This window comes from Octopus sinensis, linkage group LG13 (genome assembly GCF_006345805.1).
Source record: "Octopus sinensis linkage group LG13, ASM634580v1, whole genome shotgun sequence".
Classification (NCBI taxonomy): Eukaryota; Metazoa; Mollusca; class Cephalopoda; order Octopoda; family Octopodidae; genus Octopus; species Octopus sinensis.
This window is the reverse complement of record NC_043009.1, coordinates 25,327,369-25,346,831: the sequence shown is the minus strand read 5'-3', so window position 1 is coordinate 25,346,831 and position 19,463 is coordinate 25,327,369. Positions and strand designations below refer to the sequence as shown.

The window sequence follows — 19,463 nt, the reverse complement described above, 5'->3', positions numbered from 1 at the left end:
GCTCAAGTGTCTTCTACTACAGCCAAAGGCCAACAAGTGCTTTGTAAGTGAATTTTCTAGATGGAAACTGAAAGAAGCCTGACGTGTGTGTGAGTGTACGTCTGTTTGTGTTTAAACCCTCACAGCCTCTTAACAACCAGTATTAGTTTGTTTACGTCCTTGTAACTTAGCAGTTTGGCAAAAAAGACTGATAGAAGAAGTACCAGACTTTAAAAAATAAGCACTGGTGTCCATTCATTTTACAAACTATAAAACCCTCTGAGGCCGTGCCCCAGCAGGGCCACAGTTTAATGACTGAAAAATGTAAAAAATTAATATATATATATGCCAAGGCTTGTGAGTGGATTTGAGAGACAGAAACTGAGAGACGACCATTGCGCGTGTGTGTGTGGGTGCATGCATGTGTGTGTACTTGATTGCTTGTGTGTGCACTTGCATGCATGTGTGTGTGCCACATGTTTGTGTGTATGTGTGCATGTGTGTGTGTGTGTTTGTGTATGTGTACATGTGTTTGTATGTGAGTGTGCAGGTGTATGTCTGTGCTTTTTGTGTTTCTCCCCCACGGCCATCTGACAACCAGTGTTGGTTTGTTTACATCCATCCCTGTAACTTAGCGGTGCGGCAATAGAGCTTGATGGCACAAGTGCCAGACTAGAGAGTAATTACCGAGGTTGATTTGTTCAATTAAACATTTTAAGTCAGTACTACAGCATGGGCACACAGTCTCATGACCGTAACAAATAAAAGATTCACACACACCATTTGTAATTAAATACACCAATCTGACAAGCAATCATGCCAGCCTCTAACCATCTTGATGACAAAGCTGGCAGCACTGCAAGTCGGTGGTGCTCGTGGCACCGGTATCCAATACAATAATAGCGAATTCCTTGAAGAAGGAAGCGAAAGACTGGGACGAAGAAAGTTATGGTCAACTCTTGTAGTGTTGAGAGAAGAGAGGAAAAGGAGGAGGGAGAGAGAGGGAGGAATAACTTAATGAAAGGAAAGATAGATTATTGACAAGAGAGAGGGGGAATAGAAAGTGAGAGATAGAGGAGAGAGAGGGGGGAGAGGAGTGTGTGCTTGTTAGAAGTAGGTGAAAGCAGAGAGAGAAAAATAACTGAAATATTTCAGAGAAAGAAAGGAAGAAGAAGACTGAAATAATTTAGAAAGAAGTGGTGGATGGAGAAGTCAGTGGAAAAGGACAGAAAAGAGAGGGAGGGAGAGAGAGGAGTGGGGAAGAAAGAGAGAAAGAGAGGGAGGGAGAAAGAAAAGATAGGGGAAAGAGAGAGAGGAGGGAAAGAAAGAGCAAGATGGAGGGGGAGATGAAAAGAGATGGTTAGAGAGAGAGATAGAGAGAGAAAGGGGCTGACAGACTGATAGTAATTAGTGAAAGAGAGGATGATTGAAATGAGAGAGAGAGAAAGAGAGAAAGAAACAGATGTTAAAGAAAGAAAAGAGAAAAATGATTCCCTTCAGAGAGAGAGAGTGAGAGAGAACTATAAAACAATGGAGAGAAAGAAGAGGGAGAAAGACAAGCGATGGGGGACAAGATCCGTTTGTTGAGTTTGTCAAAATATGAACAAAGTGAAATGTTTGAAGAATAAGAAGAGAGAAAGAAAGGAACTGAGTGAAAGACATTATTAAATAGTAAAACAAAAAAAAACAAAAAAAAATCACAGATGTTCATTAAATATAATCAATACAGGTTATTGTCTATAAAACTGTTATTAGCGCATAGATGATTGTATCATTATGTGTGGATACGGACACACACACACACACACGTGTACATTCGTGATACTCTGTCAGTTGCAAAGATGAGGATTCCAGTGGATCCGATCAATGGAACAGCCTGCTTGTGCAATTAACATGCAAGTGGCTGAGTACTCCACAGACACGTGTACCCTTATAATGTAGTTCTCATGGAGAATCAGCATGACACAGAGTGTGACAACGCTGGCCCCTTTGAATTACAGGTACAACTAATTTTTGCTAGTTGAGTGGACTGGAGCAACGTGAAGTAAAGTGTCTTGCTCAAGGACACAACACACAGCTCGGTCTGGAATCAAACTCATGACTTTATGACCCTGAGCTGAGTAGCTTAACCACTAAATCAGGCACCTTCACACTACACAGACGTCTACAGATTCATAGATGGACATATATGTATATGCATATATATATATATATCATTATCATCACCATATATATATAATATATATATATATATATATCATTATCATCACCATATATATATATATATCATTATCATCGTTTAACGGCCGTTCTCCATGCTAGCATGGGCTGGACGGTTTGACCAGGGTCTGGGAAGCCAGGCAGCTGCACCAGGCTCCAGTCTGATCTGGCAGTGTTTCTACAGCTGGATGCCCTTCCTAACGCCAACCACTCCGTGAGTGTAGTGGGTGCCTTTTACGTGCCACTGGCACAGAAGCCAGTCAAGGCGGCGCTGGCATCGGCCACGTTCGGATGGTGCTTTTTACGTGCCACCGGCACAGGTATCACAACTGCTATTTCCATTTGATATTTATTTCGATGTTTATGTACTTGACTCAATAGGCCTCCTCAAGCACAGCAGGTCATGTGCCACCAGCACAGAAGCCAGTCAAGGCAGTGCTGGCATTGGCCACGTTTGGATGGTGCTTTTTACATGTATATATATATATATATTGATAAAAATGGTAAGACAACAAAAGAATGAAAGATATTATGTAAATAGAGGAATTTATCTGTGTTTGTCCCGCCAAATAGGTGACAATTATTCGGTCGCCATGATAAAACTCCGAGTTTTGGATGCCGAGGTGGAAATCCACGCCACCATCTCTTCAGTTATCCGGCCATTGGAAAAATGCTAAATGGATAACCCTAACCCTAACAAACTAAGGAAAATAATTCCTTGAAAGAGGTGTGTAAAACATCCAATTCACTGGTATGTTAGTTGAATACCACAGAAATAAGAGTATAATACAAATTGCAAACAATAAATTAAATAGAGAGATACAATTGACAATCCAGTAATTTATTTATAATAACATAATATATTATACTATGAATATGATATAATATATTATAATACAAGATAACATAAACAATTATTAAAAAAAAAACAAAAGAGACAACAATTTCTTTTGACTTTTATACATTTTTTGATATATAAACAATTCAATTCCCTTGTACAAGCCTCATCAGAGCCAATGGTTTGGAGATAGATGAAATCCCATGTGAAAGGATGGCTGGATATTATATTGGGTTCTCTTGCCTCCTTGATGAATGAGGGTTCAGGAAGATGTAGCTGTACAATGTTCTTAGAACATTTTCCTCCTTTTAAAGAAAGTGTGCTGGTGCTGGTGTTAGTGTCTTGGTTTACTGGACATTATTGTGGTGGGCATGGCTTGTGCAGAGCCAGTTCTGCTCCCTTGTCCTTCAAATTAGTTGATTCGGTGCAACAAATGCCACAAGACCAGTAGTCTACAGGATTTGTATGAAGTTGCCTTCACTTAGATGGACAACTAAAGTACAGAACAGCTTCATCTGTTCTGGGTCTGGTGGGATGTCTGTGTGTCACCGTTCCCAGAGGTAATTCCATGCTAATGAACCCATTGCTGGGTCCCTGGTAGGTGTTACCATTCTGGGTTAGAGGAGACCTGAGAACAATAGTAACTAAAAAGTGGTTCCACACTCCTCAAAACCTTGGATTCCCAAGCCAACGTTCATAATTAGATGTAGTTTGAAATGTCTCCAAACTCGTTTCTATCTATATATCTATCTATCTATCTATCTAGGCAAAGAGGTATATAGAAATTACAGGTTCATAGACAGTCAGTTAGTTATAGACAAAATCATACAACCAGACATAGTTATATAGTATACACATATAGTGATTAATTTAAATGATCGATATAGATAACTGAGCAGAAGTAATCTTCAAAACCAGTACCATGAATATCTACCAACACATTTCCATCAGAGAGAGAGAGAGAGAGAGAGAGAGTGACGAAGGAGCAGGCAAGTGGATGACACAGGAGCAGTAAAAAGATGACTTACCTGGCATTTATTTCTAATGTTGGTTGCAGGAGTCGGTAGCGTTCTTCTGGTGATTTGTCTGCGAGTGTGGTGCGAAGGAAATGTCGGGCTGAACCCATTTCCACGACAGTCACAATACATGGATGTGATACCAATCTTTTAGTCACCTGACGAAGAATAGAGTAGAAAGATATTTAGAAGGGCTATCCTATACACACACACACACACACACACACACACTATAAATGTGTGTGTGTGTGTGTACAAGTTGAAAAGTAATAATTAGGTACTTTAGTTCTCTTGGTCATATTTATATAATTAAATCGGCTTTTCAGCCAGTTTAATCTTCACAACCCAGGGCTGTACAAATATAACAAAGACACATCAAGTTACACTCTCCTTGTAATATAATACAAATATAAACTGTTCAATTTAAATTTTCCAGAAAAATGGAGTGGGCAGAGTTTTAAAAATATAAGTAAAAAGAACGGGAAGAGACCAGGGGAAATAACTCTTCACAGTGCTGCAGTCAATAGAGAAAACGTTATTTTGTGAGCATATTTCTGAAGAGACACACTTGTTTTATTTTAATTAAATCTGAAAATAATTAAAGGTTTAATGAAATAACTTTGTCATTGTTAAGCTGATGTTTAGAACATAAATTGACATAGAATGCTTAAATTTAAATCTCTGTAAGCCAAAAGTTTGTAACATAGCACCAAGTGTGGTCTCAGGTAGTCAGGTATTGAAAAGGGGTAAGATTTGAAGAATTCCAGCATGTTTCAAAACTTTCTTATCCATGCCATCCTTGTCGCCTTGTTCATATAAGAGTTTCACTGTAACCCTTAGGTATTCAGATTACTTCATCAAATACAATGCTTAATTAATCAGATTGTTTTTAATTAATTGTGCATTATCTCGTAGCATTGAGATTTTGATGATGCGACTGTCTATTTTTAGGGATGACATTGCAGGATAGGTGTGATAGGTTTGATGAGGCTATTTTGAACAATAAAACAGGTAGATTATTTTGGCCGGTTATGGTTGGTTTAAATGCTAAAAGGTTAAGATATACCTCAATTGTTTGGCTCAAGAACACAACCCAAAAGTAATCCTAAAATATATTACAGTTAAAGGCGGCAAGCTGGTAGAATTGTTTGTATGTCGGACAAAATGCTTAGCATTCTGAGTTCAAATATCACCAAGGTCAACTTTGCCTTCTATCGTTTGTGGGTCAGTAAAACACCGTACCAGTTATGCTACAACGCTGCATGAATTAGTGGTTAGGGTGTTTGGCTCATGATCATAGGGTTACGAGTTCAATTCCTGGCAGTGTATTGTGACCTTCAGTAACACACTTTATTTCTTGTTGCTTCAGGCCTCTCAGTTGGCAAAAATGAGTTGTGCCTGTAATTCAAAGGGCCAGCACTGTCACACTCTGAGAGCTATGTTATGGGTACGTGTATCCGTGGAGTGCTCAGCCACTTGCAAGTTAATTTCACAAGCAAGCTGTTCTGCTGATCAGATCAATTGGAAATTTAGCGGCGTGGGGAGTAGTCGATTACATTGACCCCAGTGTTTCATTGGTACTTAATTCATCAGCCCCGAAAGGATGAACGGTAAAGTCGACCTTGATGAAATTTGAACTCGGAACGTAAAGACGGACAAAGTACCGCTAAGCATTTCATTTGGCATGCTAACGATTCTGCCAGCTCGCCACCTTAAAAATAATAATAATAATTACAAATTTTTCCACAAGGGCAGCTTCAAGGAGGAGATTAAGTTGATTACATCGACCCCAGTGCATAACTGGTACTTATTTAATTGATTGTGAAAGGATGAAAGGCGGAACTCAGAATGTAGGGGCAAACGAAATACTGCTAAGCATTTTGCCTGGTGTGCCAAAGATTCTGCCATCTCACCGCCTTAATAATAATAATAATCTTTTCTACTGGAAGCACATGGCCTCAAATTTGGGGGACAAGATTAGGTTGATTACATTGACCATAGTATACAACTGGTACTTAATTTATTGACCCCAAAAGGATGAAAAGCAAAGGTTATCTTCGCGGAATTTGAACTTAGAACGTAGTGACGGGTGAAATAGTGCTAAGCATTTCGCCTGGCATGCTAACGGTTCTACCAGCTCATTGCCTTAAAAATAATAATAATAATAATATTTTGTTGCAGGAAAGGCACAAGAGCTGAAGTTTGAGAAAGAGGATTAGTTGCCATCATCAACACTTGTACTTTATTCTATCCAAAGAATAAATGGTAAAGTTGGCAGCATTTGAACTAAGAATGCAAAAGACCAGATGGAATAACACAAGGTATTTTCTTTCCTCTGGTGTTCTAACAATTCTGCCAATGAGGCTCAGTGGTTTGAGCGTCTGGTTCACAATCATAAAGTGGTGAGTTCAATTCCCAGAACTGGCTCTGTGTGTTGTGTTCTTGAGCAAGACACTTTATTTCATGTTACTCCAGTTTGCTCAACTGTAGAGATGAGTTGCAACATCACTGGTGCCAAGCTGTATTGGCTCCTTTGCTTTTCTCTTGGATAACATGTGGTACACAGAGGGGAGGCTGGTATGCATGGGCAACTGCTGGTCTTCCATAAACAACCTTGCCTAGACTTGTGCCTTGGAGGGGAACTTTCTAGACGCAACCCCATGGTCTACCATGACCAAAAAGCATCTTTACAACATAGAAACATGTTTTAGACTCACCTTGACATTGTTCACTTTATTAGTTAAGGTTGCTTTGATCCAGGTAACCAAATCTGTTGCTTCCTCTTGTCGCAGACTGCTGCTATCTATGATCAACGACAATAAAAAACAAGTAAAATAAATAATACGCTTTTTGTTTTTCTTTTATCACTACTATTTTAATATCATCAATTTGCAGCCATTACCACAAGCAGCATCATAACGATCAACATGAACTCTATGCTGTCCCTTAGCCGGCGGCTATTATTAGATAGTGCTGTAGCTATCGTCACGTTAGCACCGTCACCGACGCCACCACGGGCGAAACTCAACGGACCAATAAGAGAGCTTTTAGCTGGTCACTCAACCTGCTCAAATAGCCACGAAATCTCTCTGACAAACACATCCTACCGTCTAAAAGAGAAAAAAAGAAAATGACACACTGAATGACATTGCTAAAACTAAGGGAAAGAAGCTGTGGCCGGAATGCTTTTGCCTACAGGCGTGTTCGATCAGAAGTAACATAGGACTAAAAACAACGAAGGTCGTTTACCGTGAAGAGGCGGTGTGTGAAGTAAGGGAGATAACCCTCCTCTACCACTAAAAATTAAATAATTTTTTTTTACCGAGGGACGTGGAGGCTCCAACGGGGCGAGGACGAGATTGAGAGGAAGAGAAAGAGAGATTAAATAATAGAGAGAGAGAGAGAGAGAGAGACGGGGCAGCAAGAGAGAGTTTTAGATATGCATATATTGTTCACAGTAGATTTACCATCCGTTCGCGTCCGTTGCCAGCCTCGGCTGGCCCCCGTGCCGGTGACACGTAAAAGCACCGTCCGTTCGTGGCCGTTTGCCAGCTCTGTCTGGCCCCGTGTCGGTGGCACGTAAAAGCACCATCCGTTCGTGTCCGTTGCCAGCCTCGCCTGGCCCCGTGCCGGTGACACGTAAAAGCACCATCCGTTCGTGGCCGTTCGCCAGCTCTGTCTGGCACCTGTGCAGGTGGCACGTAAAAAACACCCACTACACTCGCGGAGTGGTTGGCGTTAGGAAGGGCATCCAGCCGTAGAAACACTGCCAGATCTGACTGGGCCTGACGAAGCCTTCCAGCTTCACAGACCCCAGTTGACCCGTCCAACCCATGCTAGCATGGAAAGCGGACGCTAAATGATGATGATGATGATGATATACACACGCATACACACACACACGAAATAATTCATTATAAATATATATTTTATATAGAGAGATAAAGTTAATCTAAACATGAAAACACAAAGAGAAAACACAACAACGTGAGGACGTGGAACAAATATAGTATTATTGGACGCTCAGGAAAGAAGGAAAGAAGGAGGGTTTAACGTTTCGAGCGGAGCTCTTCGTCGGAAACATAGGAGAAGGAAAGATCCAGAGAAGGGAAGACAGGGAAAAAAATCGCCAACGGTACACACGAGGTCACATTTTCATCATCATCATCAACAACGTTTAATGTTCGTTTTCCATGCTGGCATGGGTTGGACGGCTTGACTGAGGCCTGGCCAGCCAGCAGGCTGCACCAGGCTCCAATCTGATCTGGCAATGTTTCTACAGCTGGAAGCCCTTCCTAATGCCAACCACTCTGAGAGTGTAGTGGGTGGTTTTTGCATGCCACTGGCATGGGAGCCAGTTAGGTGGCACTGGCATCGACCATGTTTGGATGGTGCGTTTTATGTGTCACCAGCACACACATATATATATCTTATATCTTTTGTTTGTTTCAGTCATTATACTGAGGCCATGCTGGGGCACTGCCTAGAAGGATTTTATTCGAATGAGTTGACCCCAGTACTTATTTTTGTTTTTAAGCCTGCTATTTATTCTATCAGTCCCTTTTGTCAAACCCCTAAGTTACAGGGACACAAACACAACAACGCCAGTTGTCAAGCAGTGGTGAGAGACAAACACAAAGGACACACACACATGACGGGTTTCTTTCAGTTTCTGCCTACCAAATCCACTCACAAGGCTGTGGTTGGACAGAGGCTATAGTAGAAGACACCTGCCCAAGGTGTCATACAGCAGGACTGAACACACAACCATGTGGTTGGGAAGCAAATTTCTTACCACACAGCCACGCCTGCACCTATGTATGGTTTTTTGCTGAGATTTTTCTTGAGAACACATTCTTCGTGGTAATGGCGATTTGACGTCTATGTTTAGCACATAGGCTGTCCACTTTTAGTGGTCAGTCCTCTAAATTTTGTATGTATATATATATATATATATCTTCTTAACATAAATTGGAGTGATGTTTCTCCGTCCGTTATGGTTTTATGTTTGTGAACTTCTCCTAGACCACTGGTGCAAGGACAACAAAACTCAAACCAGCAACTCCCCTAATCCCAGGGTATGTCCTAAGGGTATCTACTTTTCAAGGGCTACCTGACGCCCCACTGTCCCCACTATTTTTGCTTCATTTTAAACTAAATACATGACATTGGCGACCAAATCAAAGCAATGACAATGAGTTTTATACCATGAACTCCGAGGGAGTGCAGTAAGGAGGTTCAATTTCTGAAGGGTTGTTTAAATGGGGCCCCACTGATCCCACTATTTTTCCTGCATTTACCTCACTCCTACACTTATTGATTAAACTATGAGCAGCACCAGTGCTTAGCACATTTGCAGAAATAAGTTTCATTACACAAGGGTTGAGGGTCACGAAGTGGCCCAATAGTGGGGCTGAAGGCCTAAAAGGTGCTACTTGCAGGAGTTACCTTGAATGGTGCCTGAAGAATGGCTTCAAGGCTAGTATACACACAGAGTAATAAGTTTGAGGTAAGTCAACTGTGATAGAGATAATAATGAGAATAGGATGGAGAGAGGGGAGAGACAGAGAGTAATTTTTATAAATGCAATGTATGAAACACTTTGTCCTTAACTTACATAAATTCACAAACCAATGAAATAAGCGCTGTCTAATGACTGCCTTCTCCTCAATACAACAAACACACACATACTGATATTTAAACCCAGGTCTGGTGAATAACCTGTTTTGTTTTGTTTGTAAAATTTAGGGTCCACTCAAATCACATCATCAAATTCTTCAATCAACCATATCCCAAATGCTTCCAGAAATTAAGCTTACCACTTTCGTCTACAGCATCCGTGTCTTCCTTGTCATCCTGGATCTCGTTTTCAACAGACTTCAGGTTCTTGCGGTCAAACTGGCCGAGGTTCATGAGGACCAGTTCATCATATGGTTCGTAGAGGAAGAGAACTTCTGTGTCTTTCTTTTGAAGAGCTTCAAAGTAAGGGGAAGTCATGGCCAATTCTCGGCTAGAAGGCAAACACAAGACATTGACGTAAATAAAAATGCAAGTAATCAGTAGGTGTTTAATTAAACAATTTCTCTAAATTCACCTTCTGATCACATTTATCTTTCCAGACCTGCAGAACAACAAAAATATTCCTTACTTGAAAAAACAGTGTCAGTGACAGGAAGAGCATCCATGTGTAAAAAGATAAACTTCCCCTCTCCAACCTATGCCAGCAAGGAAAAACAGCTGGGAAACAAAGATTATCATCGTTTAACATATGGACAATCTGACAGTTGCTGGTAAGGCCAGAAGCCACACCAGTTGCTGGTAAGGCCAGAAGCCATACCAGGTTCCACAACCTGTTTTGGAATGGTTTCTAAAGCTGGATTTCTTTCCTTTTGCCAACCATCTTACAAAGTGTACTGGGTGCTTTTTACATGGCACCAGCACCATTGCTTTTTATGGGACACCAGTACCATTGCTAAACAATATCAATTTATATAGAACATGTACAAAGACTTACCTGGGGGCTGACAAATAATATATATTCCGGGAACCAGCTTTCATTCGATTTGCGTATTCATCCAGACTAACTTTATCGCCAGCAGCACATTTCGAAGACTCAAAACGTAAAAGCTTTGCAATTTCTTCCTACAGAAAGAGTCCAAAAAGAAAACATGATTAGGAAAATAATGATTGATTGATTGATACATACATACATGTGTGTGTGTGTGTGTGTGTGGGTGTATGTGTCTTCATCTTCACATAATCTAATGAATGCAAAGCAGCATCATATAAATATTTTCTTCTTCATTTTCAATCTTCTTTGAAAAACATGTTTGGCTATGGGGAAAATATTGCTGTGCTTAGAAACAGGAAAGGCATTTGGCCTTAGAAGATCTGCCTCACTGAATTCCAACTCACCCATGCTAACATGGAAAAATGGATGGTAAATAGTGTGTATGTGTGTGTGTAGTGGGTCTTCGGTTTACAAATTTAATTTATTCGTGATGGCTCTTTCTTGTCACTTGAAATATTTGTAAACTGAAACTATTTCTCTCATAAGAAATTCAAGATAAGGCACGGCAAATTCGAGCAGGGACATGTATTGAGTGAAAGCTAGACAGCAACTGATACTCTCCTGCTAATACTCCCAGCTTACTCACAAGCATTGTTGCCAGCTTGAATGTCTGTTACTTGAGACACTGATCGTCAACTGAAAAGTTTTATGTTCGTAAAATTTTCAAAAACTGATTTGTTCATGATGATAGGCATTTGTAAACTGAGATTTCTCTGTGCGCATGTGTGTGTATATCTATCTATATATATATTTTTTCTTTATTGCCCACAGGGGGCTAAACATAGAGGGGACAAAGAAGGACAGACAAAGGGATTCAGTTGATTACATCGACCCCAGTGTGAAACCGGTACTTGTTTAATCGACCCCGAAAGGACGAAAGGCAAAGTCAGCCTCAGCAGAATTTGAACTCAGAACATAGACAGATGAAATACCGATAAGCATTTTGGCCGGTGTGCTAACATTTCTGCCAGCTCACCATATATATATATATATACACCATCATCATCGTTTAATCTCTGTTTTCCATGCTGGTATGGACTGGACGGTTTGACTTAGGTCTGAAGAGCCAGTGGTTGCACCAGGTTCCAGTCTGATCAGGCAATGTTTCTACAGCTGGATGCCCTTCCTAACGCCAACCACTTCGAGAGTGTAGTGGATGCTTATTATGTGCCACCGGCACAGGAACCAGTTAGGCAGGCCTGGCATTGATCACATTCAGATAGTGTTTTTTACATGCCACTGGCACAGGAGTCTGTCAGTGGGGACTGACATCAGCCACGTTTGGATGATGCTTTTTACATGCCACTGGCACAAGAACCAGTCAGAGGGTACTGGCATCGGCCATGTTCAGATGGTGCTTTTTAGTGTGCCACCAGCATGGGAGCCAGTCAGGCGGGCCTGGCAGATAGATAGATACATATACACACACACATACATACTTAGTCTCATAAGACTGAATATAGTTATTGCACTGAATTTTAAATGATAAAATTCTTGTTCATTACAATATCTTTTAAAAATTATTACATCTTTAACCCTTTCATTACCAACCCAGCTGAAACCAGCTCTGGCTCTGAGTACAAATGTCTTGTTTTCATAAGTTTTGAATTAAAATCTTCCACCAAACCTTAGTTACAATTTATGTTCCTAACACTAGGTTAATGATAACTAAGTTATTTTACTAAATTCTTTGTTATATTTAAAGTATGTGAAAGAAACACAGAGCATCTCAAAATAAATACAGTAATGAGAGGGTTAAGCATGCAGAAATATTTGTAGAATTTATTTCTAAAAAATTAATCACCCTTCTAATCCACATCAAAATAAACTACAGACTCCAAAATCTTAAAAATACCAAAGCTAATATCTGTCTTACTCTTTGTTCTTGTTCGGTAGTTGTGACAATTCCTTCACGGAAGAACAGTCCGTAGTCTTCATAGAAACGCATGTAAGTTTCAACATCTTTCTTGGATTTCTCAACGAAGAATTTCAGAATTCGGTTGGTGAGTACAGTACGCAGTTTCCTGGAAAGAAGGTCGAATTAGAACAAATTAGTAACAGAATTAGACACAGGAATGACTGTAGGTGCAAGCATGGCTTTGTGGATGAGAAGTTTGCTTCCTAACCACATGGTTCTAGGTTCAGTCCCACTGTGCAGCACCTAGGGCAAATGTCTTTTACTAGAGCTTTGGGTTGATGAAAGCCTTGTGAGTGAATTTGGAAGGTGGAAAATGAAAAAAAGCCAGTTGTGTAAATGTGTTTTTGTATGTATGTGTGTGTGAGAGAGTGTGTGCATGTGCATGTGTGTGAGCGTGTGTTTGTGTCTCCTTGCTTTGACATTGTGTGATAGCTGTAAATGAGTGCCACTGTCATACAGGTGGTGTCCTTCATTTCCAACCTTCTGTGAAAACATGTTCAGCCATGGAGAAACATTGGCTTGGAAACAGGTGTGGGTTACAACAATAGAAAATCTGCTTTAATATACACGAAAGCCAAGGGGCTAGGATGCTGCATTCATGATCACCAGATCATTGGTTCAATTCCTGAACAGGGCAGCAGGTTGTGTTCCTGAGCAAAACACTTAATTTCACGCTGCTCTTGTGCTGTGTGGGGACAAGCAGGTCAAAGAATAGACCCAACATTTCCTCTATCTTTTGTAAAATAGGCTGTGCTAGGATTTGCATTCCGACCTCGTAAAACCCTCACCATCAACGACTCCCCAAGAAGACCCACAGGGTAGGGGGTTGTTGCCTGAGTGGTGCAGGAGTGACTGTCCACCAGGAGTAATAAATCACCAACAAGTGGTGGATGCAGCACATGACAGACAATATAAGAGTGTTGGGCAAGGAAGCAGTTGTATTTTATTTAACCCTTAAATCAGAAGTAAACTGAATTAGCAGATAATGGTCCCTAAATAACTATCTATTGGTTGCCAGGTAACCACTTTACTGGTTGCACTATAGAGCTTCTGACCTTTCTACTCTTTCACTCTTTTACTTGTTTCAGTCATATGACTGTGGCCATGCTGGAGCACCGCCTTTAGACGAGCAAATCGACCCCAGGGTTTATTCTTTGTAAGCCTAGTACTTATTCTATAGGCCTCTTTTGCTGAACCGCTAAGTTACGGGGACGTAAACACACCAGCATCGGTTGTCAAGCGATGTTGGAGGGACAAACACAGACACACAAACAAACACATATATACATGTAAATATCTACGACGGGCTTCTTTCAGTTTCCATGTACTAATTCCACTCACAAGGCTTTGGTCGGCCTGAGGCTATAGTAGAAGACACTTGTCCAAGGTGCCACACAGTGGGACTAAACCCAGAACCATGTGGTTGGTAAGCAAGCAACTTACCACACAGCCACTCCTACACCATAAAATCAGAAGTAAACTGAATCAGCAGATAAGTATCTACTGGTTGCCAGGTAACCACTTTACTGGTTGCACTACAGAGCTTCTGGCCTTTCTATTTACCTTAATGTGATAAATATAGTCTGACTCATATCAGTGGATCTGTTTAATCATCGTTATCATTTAACATACATGTTCCATGCAGGAGGTGTATTTCATATTGTTGTTGTCGTTGTTGTTTAACGTCCGCTTTCCATGCTGGCATGGGCTGGACGGTTTGGCTGAGGGCTGGCAAGCCAGAAGGCTGCACCAGGCTCCAATCTGATCTGGCAATGTTGCTACAGGTGGATGCCCTTCCTGACGCCAACCACGTCAAGAGTTATCAATTTATCAAAACAATAATACAGAAAAGAAAACAACAAAAAAAAAACAAAAAAGAAAAAAAGAAGGAGGCGCAATGGCCCAGTGGTTAGGGCAGCGGGCTTGCGGTCGGAGGATCGCGGTTTCGATTCCCAGACCGGGCGTTGTGTGTGTTTATTGAGTGAAAACACCTAAAAGCTCCACGAGGCTCCGGCAGGGAATGGTGGTGATCCCTGCTGTACTCTTTGACCACTCTAAAGGCGGTGCTCCAGCATGGCCGCAGTCAAATGACTGAAACAAGTACAAAAAAAAAAAAAAAGAAAAAAAAAAAGAAAAGAGAGTCTTACCTGATCAGGGCACTGTCCTGGAGAAGTTCTCGACTTAAGTTCAGAGGAATGTCTTCACTGTCGACCACCCCTGTGGAGAAACAAGTTAGCAGAGAATTTGTGAATACAAAATAGACTAATGCATTTGAAGTAGAAAAAAGAAGTAGAGAAGGACTCAAAGAAGCAACAAACACACACACACACACACACACACATTTCACATACCCCTTATTATACAGTTCTTTTTTTTTTCTGCATGGAGACTATTTGGTGTTTCAAACTTGTGTGTGTGTGTGTATGTGTGTGTGTATATGTATATATGTATGTGTGTATATGTATATATGTATGTGTGTATATGTATATATGTATGTGTCTGTATATATATATATATATATATATATATAGGTGCAGGCATGGCTGTGTGGTAAGAAGCTTGCTTCCCAGCCACATGATTCAAGGTTCAGCCCCACTGCATGGCACCTTGGGCAGGTGTCTTCTTTCATAGCCTCAGGCCAACCAAAGCCTTGTGAGTGGATATGGTAGACAGAAACTGAAAGAAGCTTGTTGTGTGTGTGTGTGTGTATATATATATATATATATATATATACATTTATGTGTGTGTGTCTTTGTGTCTGTGTTTGTCCCCACCACCATTGCTTGACAACCGATGTTGGTGTGCTTATGTCCCCGAAACTTAGCACTTTGGCAAAAGAGACCAATAGAATAAGTACTAGGCTTATAAAGAATAAGTTTCAGGGTCGATTTGTTCGACTAAAGGCGGTGCTCCAGCATGGCCACAGTCAAATGAATGAAACAAGTAAAAAAGTAAAGCGTAATTGTTTATAGCAGCAAGCTGTGCCGCGGACACCAGAAGCAAAAAATGTTTTCTGATTTTCAAAGAGGGTCTATAGTGAGTGAATCTCAGTGTAAGATTGCATAAAACCATGGGATCCCTCTTGGCACCATTGACAGAGTGATTGTACAATTCACCAGCAAAGGAAAGGGGTGAATAGCACCCCGCTAAGGTCTACCTGGGCCCTCTGACTAAGGTCGATCCGGGCCCTAAGGTATCTTAGGGCAGTTAATCAGATGGTGGAAAACAATCCCCATTGTAAGGCAGATACTGTTGCAGAACAACTCCAGATGAGTTGGGGTACTTCTGTGAGGTACCTCAATCAACAGGGGTACTGAAATTAAAAGAATAATACACTAACGAGTCTGAAGCACCAGGTAATGTCTGCACAGGTAAAACGGGAGTCTGTTTAGTTTTGAGTTTTAGTTTTGAGATGCCTCTACACACACAAACAAGTGCAGGCACGGCTGTGTGGTTAAGTTGTTTATTCCCCAACCACATGGTTCCGAGTTCAGTCCCGCTGCATGGCACATTGGACAAGTGTCTTCTACCATAGTCTTGGGCTGACCAAGGCCTTGAGAATGGATTTGGAAAATGGAAATTGAAAGAATCTTGTTTTATAAACATATATACATATATACAGTGTGGTCCAAAATTCACAAAGGTGTTGATAATTCATTTATGCTGTTTTAAATTTACAATAACTTAGCATCACATACAGTGTATGTGGATATATATATATATATATATATATATATATATATATTATATATACAGGGTATATATGGACATTAGGAATGAAGAGTTACATTTTGTGAATTACAAATAAAAAAAATGTAATTAAAACAAATTTATTAAACTTTTAGACACCTCTGTGACTTTTGGGTCACACTGTCTGTATATATATGCATGTATGTATGAATAAATGAATGTGAGTATTTTTGGATTATATTTTAGGAAAAATAAGTAAGTGATTGGAAACTTTACTAGTGAGTGTGTTAAATAATAAGGCACTAAAAGAGAATGACTCTCCCCAGACACAACAATGTATATATATATATATATATATATTATATATATATATATATATATTATATATACATACAGTAATACCTCACCATAATGTGGTTCACCTATTGCGGTTTATTATTTAAGCTTACATCGATTCCTTCGTGGTGTTGTTTTGCATTTATTATAAAATAAATATATACAAATTATAAAAACAACGAAAACAAAAATATACAGTACAGTACTGTTTCTACTTTATAGAGCTTCACCTATCAGGGGGGGGGTTTTGGAACGTAACATTCGAATAGTCGAGGGATTACTATATATATATATATATATATATGTATATATATATGCATGTATGTATTTATGTATATACACACACACACACATATGCATGTATGTATGAATGTATAAATCTGTAGAGATAACTCCCTACCCTCCCATTCGACCGTACCTTCCCCCAAACCAATACACCATGGGGGTGACATAAATATCGACTGACCTTTCACGAAGCGGAGCCACTTGGGCAGGATGTAGTTGGCTTTTGGCATGACCATCACTTTGCGGCTGTAGAGTGTCAGACTGACATCGGTCTCTCGGCTCATGTCAAATAATGCTGCAAGGACGGTGGCCAGTGGTCAAAGGTGGAGAGAAAGCATGGAAGAAAAACGAAAAGTAAAAAAAAACTGTTAGATTACCATGGAAACAAGTATAGAGCATCCTTAACTACAACAAAACATCATCATCATCATCATCAAGAGTTAGAGAGTTGAGGAATGAGAAATCGTGTGTGTGGGTGTGTTTGAGGTTGAGGACAAAGGACAAAACGGAGTAAAATAAGAGACAGAGAGGTTGAAGAAAATATAGTATGAGAGAGAGAGAGAGTCATAGACAAATATAGAGAGGGAGAGAGACTGAAGGACAAAGAAAGACAAGAGTCCATCTCAACTGAGGAGAGATGTAAAGGGTACCTTCTTGAGTCACACCGACTCATAAGGACCGGTTTCCCGATTTCTATGGTGTGTAAATTCCCCACCCTGGACTGGGAGCTGGTCCATTACTTTTGCCAGCTGGAGCAATGTGAGATGAAGTGTTTTGCTCAAGAACACAAAGAATCACTTGGACCAGGAACCAAAACCGCAACCATAGGATTGTGAGGGCAACACCTTAAATCAGCGTTTCTCAACCAGGGTTCCCTGAGAACCCTACGGTTCTGCAAAAGGTTCCTAGGTGTTCTACGAGAGAGAGTGAGATAAGCTAATGCTAATTTCATGATTGTAATATTATTATACATGCACAACATATTGGTTATTGTAATACAGACATTATCCTATCTAACCTATTATATTATCAAAAAAATATAACAACCATATATATATATATTATATATATATTATATATATATATATGATATTTACCAAGTGAACTACGATGAAAAATTATAACAAAGATATGGTATATAATTTTTTTGTGCAGGGGTTCCTTGAAACGTAATTTATTTTAAGGGTTACACAAGGGTAAAAAGGTTGAGAAACACTGCCCTAACCACTAGGCAACGTGTGTCCACTAACTGAGGAAAGATGGGGGTGTGGTATTGATGAAGGTGGCTTAAAACCAGATGATGAACGGTTAAAGAATGATACAGTGACAGAGGCAGGTATCTTGTAATAGAGGGGATATGTGGCCACTCCATTTAGGAAAGGAGAGAAGAAAGGGAAGAGCTACCAAGGTGTAGCTGTGAGTCACAGGAAGGAGAAGAAAAGAGAAATGTGACCACCAGAATACAGATCATGGATCCTTGACAAGGGAATTCTTCAGGTCAGTGAATACTAAGCATAGAGACTTTTCTTAACAAAGAATTTTTTGGGTAATTGCCTTACTAGAAAGAGGATGTCAGCAGAAACCCTGATCCGACAAAAACCCGAAACTACAGCCCTTTGAAAATATGATTCTTTTTTTTTTAAGTAGTCGTGCTGTGGGTCTTTCCGTTACTTTCAGTACGGAAGCTGGACACTGAATGATGATGATGAGGTATTTGAACACACAGAAATTTATAAATGAAAGACTGAGAGGGGGAGGGATAGTAAAAGTAAGACGGACAGAGAGAGGGGGAGTGAGAGAACGAGAGAGAGGGAGAGAAAGAGAGGAAAGGAGGAGAAAGACAGAAAGATATAGAGGAAGAGAGAGAAACAGAGAGGGAGAGAGGAAGGTAGATAAAGAGGAAGAGAGATGGAGAGGGAGAGAGAGGGAAGATAGAGAGGAAGAGAGAGAAAAAGAGAAACAGGAGAAAGGGAGGGGGAGAGGGTAAGAGAGAAGAAAGGGGGGAGAAAGAGATATAGAGGGAGAGAAGAAGTGAGAGGGAAGGGGAGAAAGAGAGATACAGAGGGGGAGAGAAGGAGAGAGGAAGAGAGAGAGAGGAAGTGTTATGTAACTGGCCATTACATACTTGGTTTGTATTCTGGAACATAGAACAGGGCACGGATATTGATAGGGGCATCAGTCTTGTAGAGGAAGTTGAACCGTGGTTTATCGAAGGTACCACTGATGAATCGGTAGAACTCTTCATGCATGTCCGCTGTGATGTCTTTGTTGTCCATCAACCAGAGTGCCTGAAAGGGACAGAGAAGACAACAGATGGCAGATGAAAGCATTACGGTTGCTAGAACTAAACTTGGTGGTGTGTGTAACCGTGGTTACATATAAATAGGTAAGAATTAATGTTGTTATTATTGTTGAGGCTGATTACCTCCAGGACCAGCCCTGAGACCATTCTGTCTTCTTACATTTATAAGACTATATCATCTCCAATGTGTCCTTCATTTCTTAACACAGTAAGATGTGGTTTGAAGATCATTTGGCTGCTATATCTAGCAAGTAGAACGACTATCCAGGGACTCCCGTTAGCTGTTATGCTGTACGATAGAGAATATA

At 40.4% G+C, this 19,463-nt stretch overlaps 1 protein-coding gene across 1 annotated transcript in view; it reads right to left on the bottom strand.

The window, feature by feature from the left end:
- The window catches only part of LOC115218467 (heat shock protein 75 kDa, mitochondrial), a 192,406-nt gene that overhangs the window by 57,944 nt on the left and 114,999 nt on the right, over positions 1-19,463 (bottom strand). Inside the window, exons 9-16 of the mRNA XM_029788301.2 lie at positions 18,979-19,141; positions 17,035-17,148; positions 14,690-14,759; positions 12,501-12,648; positions 10,568-10,695; positions 9,873-10,063; positions 6,771-6,856; positions 4,066-4,211 (exon numbers count right to left, since the gene is read on the bottom strand). Coding sequence (XP_029644161.1) covers positions 4,066-4,211; positions 6,771-6,856; positions 9,873-10,063; positions 10,568-10,695; positions 12,501-12,648; positions 14,690-14,759; positions 17,035-17,148; positions 18,979-19,141 — 1,046 coding nt within the window. The remainder of the gene's footprint in view (positions 1-4,065; positions 4,212-6,770; positions 6,857-9,872; positions 10,064-10,567; positions 10,696-12,500; positions 12,649-14,689; positions 14,760-17,034; positions 17,149-18,978; positions 19,142-19,463) is intronic.